This window comes from Mya arenaria, chromosome 12 (genome assembly GCF_026914265.1).
Source record: "Mya arenaria isolate MELC-2E11 chromosome 12, ASM2691426v1".
NCBI classification, from domain to species: domain Eukaryota; kingdom Metazoa; phylum Mollusca; class Bivalvia; order Myida; family Myidae; genus Mya; species Mya arenaria.
In genome coordinates this window covers 56,833,179-56,848,406 of record NC_069133.1, presented here as the reverse complement: position 1 = coordinate 56,848,406, position 15,228 = coordinate 56,833,179, and the positions used below count along the sequence as shown (strand labels likewise).

At 40.4% G+C, this 15,228-nt stretch overlaps 1 protein-coding gene across 1 annotated transcript; it reads left to right on the top strand.

Moving 5' to 3' along the window:
• The first annotated feature begins 13,193 nt into the window (after positions 1-13,193).
• On the top strand, positions 13,194-14,599 carry LOC128210824 (uncharacterized). The gene is made up of 3 exons (XM_052915178.1): positions 13,194-13,592; positions 13,956-14,096; positions 14,411-14,599. Exons 1-3 carry the CDS (start codon positions 13,194-13,196, stop codon positions 14,597-14,599), a joined length of 729 nt encoding a protein of 242 aa, XP_052771138.1.
• Positions 14,600-15,228: the final 629 nt, after the last annotated feature.

Genomic DNA, 15,228 nt, shown 5'->3' with positions numbered 1-15,228 from the left:
TTCGGCAATAAAATAACTTATATTGCAGCTATCAATCGGAAATGTGTAAATTGCAAAAGAAATTCCTTAACTGATTTTATAAGCAGTGTAATTTAAGTCTGGTTAAGAACTTTAGAAATTCCTTAAATAAAATGCTATTAAATAGGTACAGCTTAAATGGTGAAGTTTGTTCTCGGTGTAACGAGGAGTGAACATAAATGTTGCTTAAGGGGGCTGTACTCCATATCATGAAAAAGCGAAAAAAAATTGTCGAAAACCGACATAAACTTGGTGTCGATGTGTACAATGCATTTAAGCCTACTAAGTGAAGTACCACATAGATTACAATTAATTTATTTTTCGCAGTTTTTTGGTATTTTCCATTACAAAAGATTACTAGGTATGTCTACCTAGTAGAATTAATTCCTTATGCGTGATTGGCTAGTCGATGTTATCACGTGATTAAGTTAGGTATAAAGCTGAAATTTCCAAACGTTAAGGGTAAGCCTTCGTAGCATAGTGGATACTTTGTTTTTACAGTTTTGGTATTTTTTTACAATTATGATATCAAAGAGTAAAACATTTTAATAAATAATTGTCCTGAGATTCGTTGTACAGTCCCTTTAAGATTAACGAATCTTTGTGGCTGTCTATGTCGCCACATATAAAAACTACTTGTGAATATATAACGCTAATACCTTATTTTAAAGGCGGAAAAAGAGATGCTCGATAATTTTACAATGTTCATTATAGTTGCCTCTCTTTAAGTCTAAATATGAGTACAAAGAATACATTGTTATATATTGACAAAGCAATCAATGAATTATTACATTGTCACAACAAAAATGGCAATGCTTAAACCAGAACAATTAAATTAAGTTTTCCATTCAATTATGTTTTACATACACATGCATGTTAGTCGGAGAAACTTTATTTTATCTGCGTCTTTAGTTCAAAAAGATTCCTTACCTTATCTTATATCCTATAAGGCCACACATATACTGTACATAGTCGGAAGATGCACAATGGCAATAAAAAGAACCCCACTTCTCAATGCTTGAACACTGTATTCATTATCAATATTCAGTATTATCATTTCAAAGCCACTGCTTAAATTGTCAGAAGCATTACACATTTTCTTTTGCTACCCCTGTTACCTAGTCACATGCGTACGTCAACCGAAACTTATAAGCTATAAGTGTGAAACAAAACTCAATAATAAAAATATGCAATAATTTGTATCGAAATAATGAAATGCATCTTTGCAATGTAAAAACAGTGCATCTGACTAGGCACTGAGCGGAAATGTTCAACCGGTATTTCATCGAGTCGTTTCAGCTTTCCTCACACCATGATGCTGCTGCCGCTTCTGCTACTGATGTGATGATGATAATGATGATGCTGATGCTGATGATGATGATGCTGATAATGATGATGATATTGCTGATGATGGTGATGATGATGATGATGATGATGATGATGATGATGATGATGATGATGATGATGATGATGATGATGATGATGATGATGATGATGATGATGATGATGAAGATGATGATGATGATGATGATGATGATGATGATGATGATGATGATGATGATGATGATGAAGACGACGACGACGACGACGACGACGACGATGATAATGATGATGATGATGAAGATGATGATGATCGGCTGATATAATAACTGGTTTTAGTCGGACATTAGTTTTTGAAACATTGTGCAATCTGACTTAAGGTTGCTATACAGTTTTCTATATCAAATCGACAAATCATGTGATTTGGAAAGTTAAGGTCGGCCTCGCTGACATTTTCATGAACACGGTCAACAACAGTTGGTCATGTCATTGGTTATGTAAGGTCAAGATGATAGGCAATTAAATTATACTTCTACGTTGACTTCTGCGTTGGAAGACCTCATAGTGTTCTGGCACAGGGGATGATGTTGATTCTTATTTTTTGACAAATCTAGTATGTTTTAGCATGTCATGTCATTAACAACCTTCAAATAAGGTAAGTATATAAACACGAAGTTTTAATTAATTACAATCACTCCCTCGCAAAAAATCAAATTAGAGGCACAATGCTAGGGCCTTAAAGACATTAAACGATATATATAAAATAAGATAAAAAACAGACTACACGATTTAATAATAACTGCGGGAATTATGCACATGGAGCGGTCAGTAAAACACGAGAAAGCTTGAACACGAGATTACCTGGAGTTTAAACTTAACTTTCGCAGTAATGGAATACGAGTTACCTAAGGGTTTAATCTAAAATTGCGGATTCATGGTACACAAGTTTACTGCGAGTTTAGCCTAAACATGCGCATTCATGGAACACGAGTTTACTGGCGGTTTAAACTATAATTATGCATTTATGGAACAAGAGTTTATTTGTGTTTTAACCTAAATTGGAGCATAAATGGAAAGCGACTTTACTGTGGATTCAAATAAACTGGCGCATAGATGTAACATGAGTTTTACTGGGTCCTAAACTAAACTAACGAATTTAACGAACACGAGTTCACAAGGGGGTTTATACTAAACGGGCGAATGAATATTCAGGGTTACTACTACTAGAATATAACTACAATATAGTTCTAAGTATTGACTGCAAATATGTGTAGTTTATTACTAATACTAGTATAAAAGTATAAGTTCAATTATATGTAGGCCATTACTTATACACGTACTGCAATATTACTAAAAATAGTTGTCATTTGCAACAGAAAACCAAATATACGACGACAGACTAAGATTCACTAAACTTGTAAATGTAACAGGGGCAATAGGTTTCAAAAGCCTGCATATGTTTTGAACAGTCATCCAATTAAAATTTTGTGAGCGTAAAAGGTTTATTCGCACCAATGCTTTCTCTGCGATGTAATCGATATGGGATGATCAAGAACCGTCGCTTGATAGAACCATGTGTCTGTGCTATATTTTCAGTAATAGTATGATTTAGCATAGTCACAGGGGGATGAACATGTCGATGAGTTTTCCTTGAAACGATCATAGAATTTGTCTTCTGTATATTGAATGAGACTGACAAGGTATCCGCTTTTTTACTAACTTTTCTGAGGTCAGACTTAAGAATAGAAGCAGCATCATTTGGAATATCTACAACCAAGGATAAACTGGTGTCGTCACCGAAAAGACGACATGACGCGACAATTGGTTTATAGGTAAATCGCAAGGTCAATAAAAATATTGTTGTTAAAAATATGGTGACATATATGTTTATACACAGCTATCTCAAATGCCTTGCTAAGAGAGTTTAGAAGTGATATCGCAGCAATATAGTTGCCTAAGTTAGATTCGCCTTTCTTGTGGATTGGACAAACATTAGCAACTTTCCAAGATTCTGGAAAAGTAGATATTGAGAGTGAATAGTTCAAATGATGACGGTAGACCACCATTCCTTAATTTGTTTGTATTTTCGAGAGGTGGCATAGAAATAGTATCAATCTGTGCCTTTTGGGCGTCCCGTTTTTAAATTCTCTCTGAAGGAGATCAAACCACAAGCTTATTTTTATGTTTAAAATAAAAAAATATATAAGTCCGCCGTACCTTCGAAATCTGATTCCTGCCCGTCCAAAAGATTTTAGATACTAGATACAATCTAAGAAACTCCACATATATGTCAACTTGGCTGCACTTCAATTAATCATGATATATTTCGCAAGAACATCGTTCCACCGCAGGCTTGTCTCTGTGGGGAAGATGAATCTGTTCGTCACTTTATGCCCACTATTAAATATCGATAGAACATATATGCTAACAACAATACACTCGCTGATTCCTGGAACAGCTTTCACCTTAGGTTAACTTTTAAATGGTGACGTGCGCTTTTCTGATTTTACTTATTTTAAAATATTATATTCCTTATTCTCCTTCATTGATTTTACCAATCGTATGACGTATATTTAAAAATTTAAATCGCACTTTAAACGTCAAAGAAATAAACATATTTAACTGCTTTCTACAGAAAAAGATGATCTTTATAAACTTTTAGCTGCCGATTAGATTCTTACATATTTAGATTAAAATAATGTTTGTAAAATGTTCACACTAATCAAATAGTTTGTATGTGAACGTTAGGAACGTGAGAAAGGCAGTTCGATTTCATCTTTATTGCACCGTTTCAGTTATCATTAAAATAGAATGTTCATGTAGTTAGAATTAAATTAATCCAATATAATGTTCCATATAATATAACGGCAAGTTCTGAAAAAAATACTTATTACAATACATATATAACTGTTCTTGTAATACAAACATAATGTAATAAACATATAAACATATAATGTGTTTGTTACTTAAATATGATAATACACATATGTCAAGTAATTGTCTAGTGGCGTTAAAATGTAATAACACATACAATGACATAACAAACAATAAACAAACATGAACATAACATTTAAAATCAATCACCTTCCAAATGTGAGGGACTGAACTCCACATTCTCAGTCAAAGACCTCTCTAGTAAATGCAATCCATGCTGGTTACAACTGAAACCCCCAAACAATGCATACATACTAGTACTTACCCTATATAGGAACCAATCCTCAAAAGTGTAATGCCATGAAAATACATACTTTCAGAATTTCAACTTGACTACATGTACAAAATATGTAACATTACTTGCTAACACTTATTGTTTACTAAAATAGGTTACATACATTCATAATTATATATAAAAGAAATAGATCAAGAAGTTAATTGAGGCATACCTCAAACTGCATGGAATTTAGAAGACTGACCCGCAACTGGACAAGTCCCTCGTGTAAATGCTCAATGTGCAAATAATATTTTATAACTTTAAGAAAGTAAGAAGAAATTGAGTATTATAAGGTGTTTTACTGAATATTTTTTATCCTAAGTCTACACAGAAAAGGAGTTTTGTTGCAGTGTGATGGCCTACACCCAAAGGACAATTCGTGGCATTCAAATACCAGAAATGATTTTAGCGGGCATTTTGAATATGAATAAAAATTCACGTTAATACAAGAGCTTATGTCTCTTCATGATTGTTTCAAATTTATATATCATTTAAATCTGGCAAACACATGCAACTACTTGTTGCGGGTTTCGGCAAGTATTTGTGTAGCTGTTTCGATTTGGTATTTTCAATCAATATCTTTACACCGTGGTAGGTGCTGATATGGCAGGACAGTGGCCGGGCAGAGGTTTGGATAGTTGCCTGTGGGTAGGGATGGACCAAATTATATGAGCAACCATGCCTTTGCACCGTACTGTTTTTGAACAAATTAGCAAACTCTAGTAATGTTAAAATTACATGATAAATTTAGTACCTCCTCTGAGCAATACTTTCTAAAGATTTTGCTAGCAAGCTGAATTAATAATACCAACTTCCCATACCTGTGCTATGCCGTAATTCCCATAAACATAATGCTTCTTACAATTTTGCTGCTTATATGAAAACGATTATCCATAATTTGATCATACTCTTGAAAGAATTAACCATTTTACCGTAGTACGTCAAATAGAGGAACCGTGCGCGTTTGGATTGGCCGTACAACTGGGGAAACTAGTTGATGTCATCACTGTACACAGTGCTTTAATCTCTCTATTTTTGTAATTTTATGTATGCATATATTAAGTAACCACATTTGTAACTAATTGTTCCAATAACGTACTTATTTAAAAAAAAATATGCTTTTACTTCGAGACCAACAGCTTTTTGTTATGTATGTGTGTTATTCATGTCGGAAAATACCTCGTTGTGTTAATGTTTCTTGTAAGCATATATCCGACTTTAAACAAAGAATAGTGTATATTGTATTGTATCTGTAACATACAACCACGATTAGCCAGACGTACAGGAGTCATACAAACATGTAACGGCCGAATCCACGGAACGATATTCCAGACGCTTACGAGAAATATAACCATTTAACACTTTCACGTACGAATCCAGGGAACGCTATTCCAGACTCTTAGGATACATACAAACATTTACCAATCTCCCGTACGAATCCAGGAAACGATATTCCAGACGCTTGGGAGAGATACAACCATGTAACGACCACCGGTACCAATCTAGGGTATGATATTCCTGACGTTTAGGAGACATACAACCATATAACGTCTTCCGGAGCGAATCTAAGGGATGATATAATGGACGCTTAGCAGGAATACAAAAATGTAACGTCTTCCGGAGTGAAAATGATGAGGGGGATGATGATCCATACGCTAAGGAGACATACAATCAAGTAACGCCTTCCGGTACCAATCTAGGGGATAATAATCCATACGCTAAGGAGACATACAACCCTGTAACGACCTCCAGTACCAATCTAGGGTATGATATTTCTGACGTTTAGGAAACATACAACCATATAACGTCTTCCGGAGCGAATCTGGTTGGTGATGATCCTTGTTTTTAGGAGACATACAACCCTGTAACGCCTTCCGGTACCAATCTAGGGGATATTGATCCATACGCTAAGGAGACATACAATCATGTAACGCCTTCCGGAGCGAATCTAGGGGTCGATGATCCATACGCTAAGGAGACATACAATCTTGTAACGCCTTCCTGTACGAATCTAGGGGATGATAATACATACGCTTAGGAGACATACATCCCTGTAACGCCTTCCTGTACGAATTTAGGGGATGATGATCAATACGCTAAGGAGACAAACAACCATGTAACGCCTTCCTATACGAATTTAGGGGATGATGATCCATACGCTAAGGAGACATACAACCCTGTAACGCCTTCCTGTACGAATCTAGGGGATGATGATCCATACGCTAAGGAGACATACAACCCAGTAACGCCTTCCTGTACGAATTTAGGGGATGACGATCAATACGCTAAGGAGACTTACAACCCTGTAACGCCTTCCTGTACGAATGGAGGGGTTGATAATCCAGACGCTTAAGAGAAAAACAACCATGTAATGTCTTCCGGAGCGAATCTAGGGGTTGATGATCCATGCGCTAAGGAGACATACAACCCTGTATCGCCTTCCAGTACCAATCAAGGGGATGATGATGCATACGCTAAGGTGACATACAATCATGTAACGCCTTCCGGAGCGAATCTAGGGGTTGATGATTCATACGCTAAGGAGACATACAATCATGTAACGCCTTCCTGTACAAATCTAGGGGATGATGATCCATACGCTAAGGAGACATACAACCCTGAAACGCCTTCCTGTACGAATCTAGGGGATACTGATACATACGCTAAGGAGACATACAACCCTGTAACGCCTTCCTGTACGAATTTAGGGTATGATGATCCATACGCTAAGGAGACATACAATCATGTAACGCCTCCCGGTACCAATCTAGGGGATGATGAACCATACGCTAAGGAGACATACAATCATGTTACGCCTTCCGGTACCAATCTAGGGGATTATGATCACTACTCTTAGGAGACATACAACCATGTAACGTCTTCCGGTGCGAATCTGGGGGTTAATGATCCATGCGCTAAGGAGACATACAATCATGTAACGCCTTCCGGAGCGAACAAGGGGATGATAATTCATACGCTAAGGAGACATACAACCCTGTAACGCCTTCCTGTATGAATTTAAGAGATGATGATCCATACGCTAAGGAGACATACAACCCTGTTACGCCTTCCTGTGCGACTCTAGGGGATGATGATCCATACGCTTAGGAGACATACAACCATGTTACGCCTTCTGGAGCAAATCTAGGGGATGATGATCCATACGCTTAGGAGACAACAACCATGATATCCATCGCCTTCCTGTGCGAATCTAGGGGATGATGATCCATACGCTTAAGAGCCATACAATCATGTAACGTCTTCCGGAGCGAATCTAGGGGATGATGATGATTCATGCGCTAAGGAGACATACAATCATGTAACGCCTTCCTGTACGAATTTAGGGGATGATGATCCTTACGCTAAGGAGACATACAACCATGTAACATCTTCCTGTATGAATCTAGGGGACGATGATCCAGACGCTTAAGAAACATACAACCATGTAACGTCTTCCGGAGCGAATCGCGGGGTTGATGATTCATGCGCTTAGGAGACATACAACCCTGTAACGCCTTCCGGTACGAATCTAGGGGATAATGATCCATACGCTAAGGAGACATACAACCCTGTAACGCCTTCCTGTACGAATTTAGGGGATGATGATCAATACGCTAAGAAGACATACAACCCTGTAACGCCTTCCTGTACGAATTTAGGGTATGATGATCCATACGCTAAGGAGACATACAATCTTGTAACGCCTCCCGGTACCAATCTAGGGGATGATGAACCATACGCTAAGGAGACATACAACCCTGTAACGACTTCCTGTACGAATTTAGTGTATGATGATCCATGCGCCAAGGAGACATACAATCATGTAACGCCTCCCGGTACCAATCTAGGGGATAATAATCCATACGCTAAGGAGACATACAACCCTGTAACGCCTTCCTGTACGAATTTAGGGTATGATGATCCATACGCTAAGGAGACATACAATCATGTAACGCCTCCCGGTACCAATCTAGGGGATGATGAACCATACGCTAAGGAGACATACAATCAAGTAACGCCTCCCGGTACCAATCTAGGGGATGATGAACCATATGCTAAGGAGACATACAATCATGTCACGCCTTCTGGTACCAATCTAAGGGATTATGATCACTACGCTATGGAGACATACAACCATGTAACGTCTTTCGGAGCGAATCTGGTGGTTGATGATCCATGCGCTAAGGAAACATACAATCATGTAACGCCTTCCGGAGCGAATCAAGGGGATGATGATCCATGCGCTAAGGAGACATACAATCATTTAACGCCTTCCTGTATGAATTTAGGAGATGATGATCCATACGCTAAGGAGACATACAACACCGTAACGCCTTCCTGTACGAATCTAGGGGATGATGGTCCATACGCTTAGGAGACATACAACCATGTAACGCCTTCCGGAGCAAATCTAGGGGATGATGATACATACGCTTAGGAGACATACAACCATGCAACGTCTTCCTGTGCAAATCTAGGGGATGATGATCCATACGCTTTAGAGACATACAACCATGTTATGTCTTTCTGAGCGAATCTAGGGGATGATGATGATTCATGCGCTAAGGAGACATACAACCCTGTAACGCCTTCCTGTATGAATTTAAGAGATGATGATCCATACGCTAAGGAGACATACAACCCTGTTACGCCTTCCTGTGCGACTCTTGGGGATGATGATCCATACGCTTAGGAGACATACAACCATGTTACGCCTTCTGGAGCAAATCTAGGGGATGATGATCCATACGCTTAGGAGACAACAACCATGCAACGCCTTCCTGTGCGAATCTAGGGGATGATGATCCATACGCTTAAGAGCCATACAATCATGTTACGTCTTCCGGAGCGAATCTAGGGGATGATGATGATTCATGCGCTAAGGAGACATACAATCATGTAACGCCTTCCTGTACGAATTTAGGGGATGATGATCCTTACGCTAAGGAGACATACAACCATGTAACATCTTCCTGTATGAATCTAGGGGATGATGATCCAGACGCTTAAGAAACATACAACCATGTAACGTCTTCCGGAGCGAATCGCGGGGTTGATGATTCATGCGCTTAGGAGACATACAACCCTGTAACGCCTTCCGGTACGAATCTAGGGGATAATGATCCATACGCTAAGGAGACATAAAACCCTGTAACGCCTTCCTGTACGAATTTAGGGGATGATGATCAATACGCTAAGAAGACATACAACCCTGTAACGCCTTCCTGTACGAATTTAGGGTATGATGATCCATACGCTTAGGAGACATACAATCATGTAACGCCTCCCGGTACCAATCTAGGGGATGATGAACCATACGCTAAGGAGACATACAACCCTGTAACGACTTCCTGTACGAATTTAGTGTATGATGATCCATGCGCCAAGGAGACATACAATCATGTAACGCCTCCCGGTACCAATCTAGGGGATAATAATCCATACGCTAAGGAGACATACAACCCTGTAACGCCTTCCTGTACGAATTTAGGGTATGATGATCCATACGCTAAGGAGACATACAATCATGTAACGCCTCCCGGTACCAATCTAGGGGATGATGAACCATACGCTAAGGAGACATACAATCAAGTAACGCCTCCCGGTACCAATCTAGGGGATGATGAACCATACGCTAAGGAGACATACAATCATGTCACGCCATCTGGTACCAATCTAAGGGATTATGATCACTACGCTATGGAGACATACAACCATGTAACGTCTTTCGGAGCGAATCTGGTGGTTGATGATCCATGCGCTAAGGAAACATACAATCATGTAACGCCTTCCGGAGCGAATCAAGGGGATGATGATCCATGCGCTAAGGAGACATACAATCATTTAACGCCTTCCTGTATGAATTTAGGAGATGATGATCCATACGCTAAGGAGACATACAACACCGTAACGCCTTCCTGTACGAATCTAGGGGATGATGGTCCATACGCTTAGGAGACATACAACCATGTAACGCCTTCCGGAGCAAATCTAGGGGATGATGATCCATACGCTTTAGAGACATACAACCATGTTACGTCTTTCTGAGCGAATCTAGGGGATGATGATGATTCATGCGCTAAGGAGACATACAATCATGTAACGCCTTCATGTACGAATTTAGGGGATGATGATCCATACGCTAAGGAGACATACAACCATGTAACGCCTTCTTGTATGAATCTAGGGGATGATGATCCAGACGCTTAATAAACATAAAACCATGTAATGTCTTCCGGAGCGAATCGCGGGGTTGATGATTCATGCGCTAAGGAGACGTACAACCCTGTAACGCCTTCCGGTACCAATCTAGGGGATGATGATACATGCGCTTAGGAGACATACAACACTGTAACGCCTTCCGGATCAAATCTAGGGGATGATGATACATAAGCTTAGGAGACATACAACCATGCAACGTCTTCCTGTGCGAATCCAGGGGATGATGATCCATACGCTTTAGAGACATACAACCATGTTACGTCTTTCTGAGCGAATCTAGGGGATGATGATGATTCATGCGCTAAGGAGACATACAATCATGTAACGCCTTCATGTACGAATTTAGGGGATGATGATCCAGACGCTTAAGAAACATACAACCATGTTACGTCTTCCGGAGCGAATCTAAGGGATGATGATGATTCATGCGCTAAGGAGACATACAATCATGTAACGCCTTCCTGTACGAATTTAGGGGATGATGATCCATATGCTAAGGAGACATACAACCATGTAACGCCTTCTTGTATGAATCTAGGGGATGATGATCCAGACGCTTAATAAACATACAACCATGTAATGTCTTCCGGAGCGAATCGCGGGGTTGATGATTCATGCGCTAAGGAGACATACAACCCTGTAACGCCTTCCGGTACCAATCTAGGGGATGATGATCCATGCGCTTAGGAGACATACAACACTGTAACGCCTTCCGGTATCAATATAGGGGATGATGATTCATACGCTTAAGAGACATACAATCATGTAACGCATTCCGGAGCGAATCTAAGAAATAATTATCCATACGCTAAGGAGACATACAATCATGTAACGCCTTCCTGTATGAATCTAGGGGATAATGATCCAGACGCTTAAGAAACATACAACCATGTAACGTCTTCCGGAGCGAATCCCGGGATTGATGATCCATGCGCTTAGGAGACATACAACCCTGTAACGCCTTCCGGTACTAATCTAGGGGATCATGATCCATGCGCTTAGGAGACATACAACCCTGTATCGCCTTCCGGTACCAATCTAGGGGATGATGATTCATAAGCTTAAGAGACATACAACCATAAAACGTCTCCTGGAGCGAATCTGGGGGTTGATGATCCATGATCTTAGGAGACTTACAACCCTGTAACGCCTTCCGGTACAAATCTAGGGGATGATGATCCATGCGCTTAGGAGAAATACAACCCTGTATCGCCTTCCGGTACCAATCTAGGGGATGATGATTCATAAGCTTAAGAGACATACAACCGTAAAACGTCTTCTGGAGCGAATCAAGGGGTTGATGATCCATACGCTTAGGAGACATACAATCATGTAACGCCTTCCGGAGCGAATCTAAGAAATAATGATCCATACGCTAAGGAGACATACAACCATGTAACGCCTTTCTGTATGAATCTAGGGGATGATGATCCAGACGCTTAAGAAACATACAACCATGTAACGTCTTCCTGAGCGAATCGCAGGGTTGATGATCCATGCGCTTAGGAGACATACAACCCTGTAACGCCTTCCGGTACCAATCTAGGGGATGATGATCCATGCGCTTAGGAGACATACAACCCTGTATCGCCTTCCGGTACCAATCTAGGGGATGATGATTCATAAGCTTAAGAGACATACAGTAAAACTGCGATCGCTCGAGGTCGCCAGGGACCGAGCCAAAACCTCGAGGGAACCGATATTTCGAACGAAACGACCCGATTTTCAATTGTCCAGTTTGATATGAAATATCTTTAAGTGTATTTTATCTAGCTATCCCCCCCCGTCATGGGTCCTTCACTAGATTGCTCAGATGTTCGACAATTTGTAAGTTCTTTCTCATTTGCAATTTTGCAAAGCAAAGTGACAAGAAGGAATTCTTTTCAGATATTCCGATGTTGGATCGATATGGTAGTGTTTTATTCATATTTTTATTACTCATTTAAATTTCTCACAATTAACTTCTCGTCATTAACTTCTCATAATTATCATCTCAAATGCCCATATCAACTAATATCGGTCAAGCGTTAACAGTGATAAACGGTTTTTCACACCTTATCAAATTGCCTTTCAACTGTCATTGCAATTTTTACAACTTGCGAAAATTTTAACACCTGGCAATTGTTTGTTTATTTTGGAACACGCGTTCGGAAAAAGTGTGAAATTATGACCTCGAGGGAGCCATAAGGTTTTGTGCACGATTTGTGTACTTGGGACCGAGGATATTGCTCGATTGCTCGACATAATTAGGTTTCGAGGCAGCGTGGGTATATTTTATATGAAAATAGAAGGAAAAAAGTTCGGGACCAAGCTCCGACCTCGAGGGAGCGCCGGTTCTCGAGCGACCGCTTGTTCGATGGAACGCAGTTTCACTGTACAACCATAAAACGTCTTCTGGGGCGAATCTGGGGGTTGATGATCCATGCGCTTAGGAGACATACAACCTGTAACGCCTTCCGGTACCAATCTAGGGGATGATGATCCATACGCTAAGGAGACATACAATCATGTAACGCCTTCCGGAGCGAATCTAAGAAATAATGATCCATACGCTAAGGAGACATACAATAATGTAACGCCTTCCTGTACGAATTTAGGGGATGATGATCCATACGCTAAGGAGACATACAACCCTGTAACGCCTTCCTGTACGAATCTATGGGATGATGATTCATACGCTAAGGAGACATACAATCATGTAACGCCTTCCGAAGGTCTAGGGGATGATGATCCATACGCTAAGGAGACATACAATCATGTAACGCCTTCCTGTAAGAATTTAGGGGATGATGGTCTGTACGCTAAGGAGACATACAACCATGTAACGCCTTCCTTTATGAATATAGGAGGAAATGATCCATGAGCTTAGGAGACATACAACCATGTAACACCTACCGCAGCGAATCTAGGGGATGATAATATATACGCTAAGGAGACATACAACCATGTAACGCCTTCCGGAGCGTATCTAGGGGATGATGATCCATACGCTTAGGAGACATACAACCATGTAACGCCTTTCTGTACGAATTAAGGGGATGATGATCCATACCCTAAGGAGACATACAACCCTGTAACGCCTTTCTGTACGAATCTAGGGGTTGATGATCCAGACGCATAAGAGACAGACAACCATGAAACGTCTTCCGGAGCGAATCTGGGGGTTGATGATCCATGCGCTAAGGAGACATACAACCCTGTAACGTCTTCCGGTACCAATCTAGGGGATGATGATTCATACGCAAAGGAGACATACAATCATGTAACGCCTTCCGGTACCAATCTTGGGGATGGTGATCCATACGCTAAGGAGACATACAACCATGTAACGTCTTCCGGAGCGAATCTGGGCGTTGATGATCCATGCGCTTAGGAGACATATAACCCTGTAACGCCTCCGGTACCAATCTAGGGGATGATGATCCTGTAACGCCTTCCGGTACCAATCTAGGGGATCATGATCCTGTAACGTCTTCCGGTACCAATCTAGGGGATCATGATCCATGCGCTAAGGAGACATACAACCCTGTAAAGCCTTCCGGTACCAATCTAGGGGATAATGATTCATACGCTTAAGAGACATACAACCATGTAACGTCTTCCGAAGCGAATCTGGTGGATGATAATCCATGCCCTTAGGAAACATTCAACCCTGTAACGCCTTCCTGTACCAATCTAGGGGATGATGATCCATACGCTAAGGAGACATACAATCATGTAACGCCTTACGGAGCGAATCTAAGGGATGATGATCCATACGCTAAGGAGACATACAACCCTGTAACACCTTCCTGTACGAATCTAGGGGATGATGATCTAGACGCTTAGGAGACATACAACCACTTAACGTCTTCCGGTACGAATCTAGGGTATGATGATCCAATCGCTTAGGAGACACTCCCCATGTAACGCATTCCAGAGCGAATCTAGGGTATGATGATTTAATCGCTTAGGAGACACACCGCCATGTAACGCCTTCCAGAGCGGATGATGCAACTGACCCGCAACTTACCTGTTGTTCAGTGAAAACGTGGCACATGTGTGATTGACAGTACACAGACATGGACCAGCAACCAATTCCATTAGCTGACTAGGCACTCGCTTGTGCGGAAGACAGAGCTAACGAGTTCACTTTTATCGCGCTTTATAAACAAGAGATGCAAAATTTCTATATCCGCAAAACTGCCATTCCAATACCTGTTTTCACACTCAGTTTCCATGAGAACCTCTTGGTAGATTTAAAAGCATATATCCAATCGTATCCATGTAAAAATCACATCAATGATCGCAAGGAGTCACTGTACGATCGATTTCCTCGAGCGAATATCTCGTGCCCGTACAGTGCATAAATGTAGGGTTATTTGTTTAAACTTTATTTATTTAACAACAATTGTGACAAAAGTTATATAACCTTATACTGAGTCATTCCTGTTGCCACGATGTTGCGCGAGTTGTTT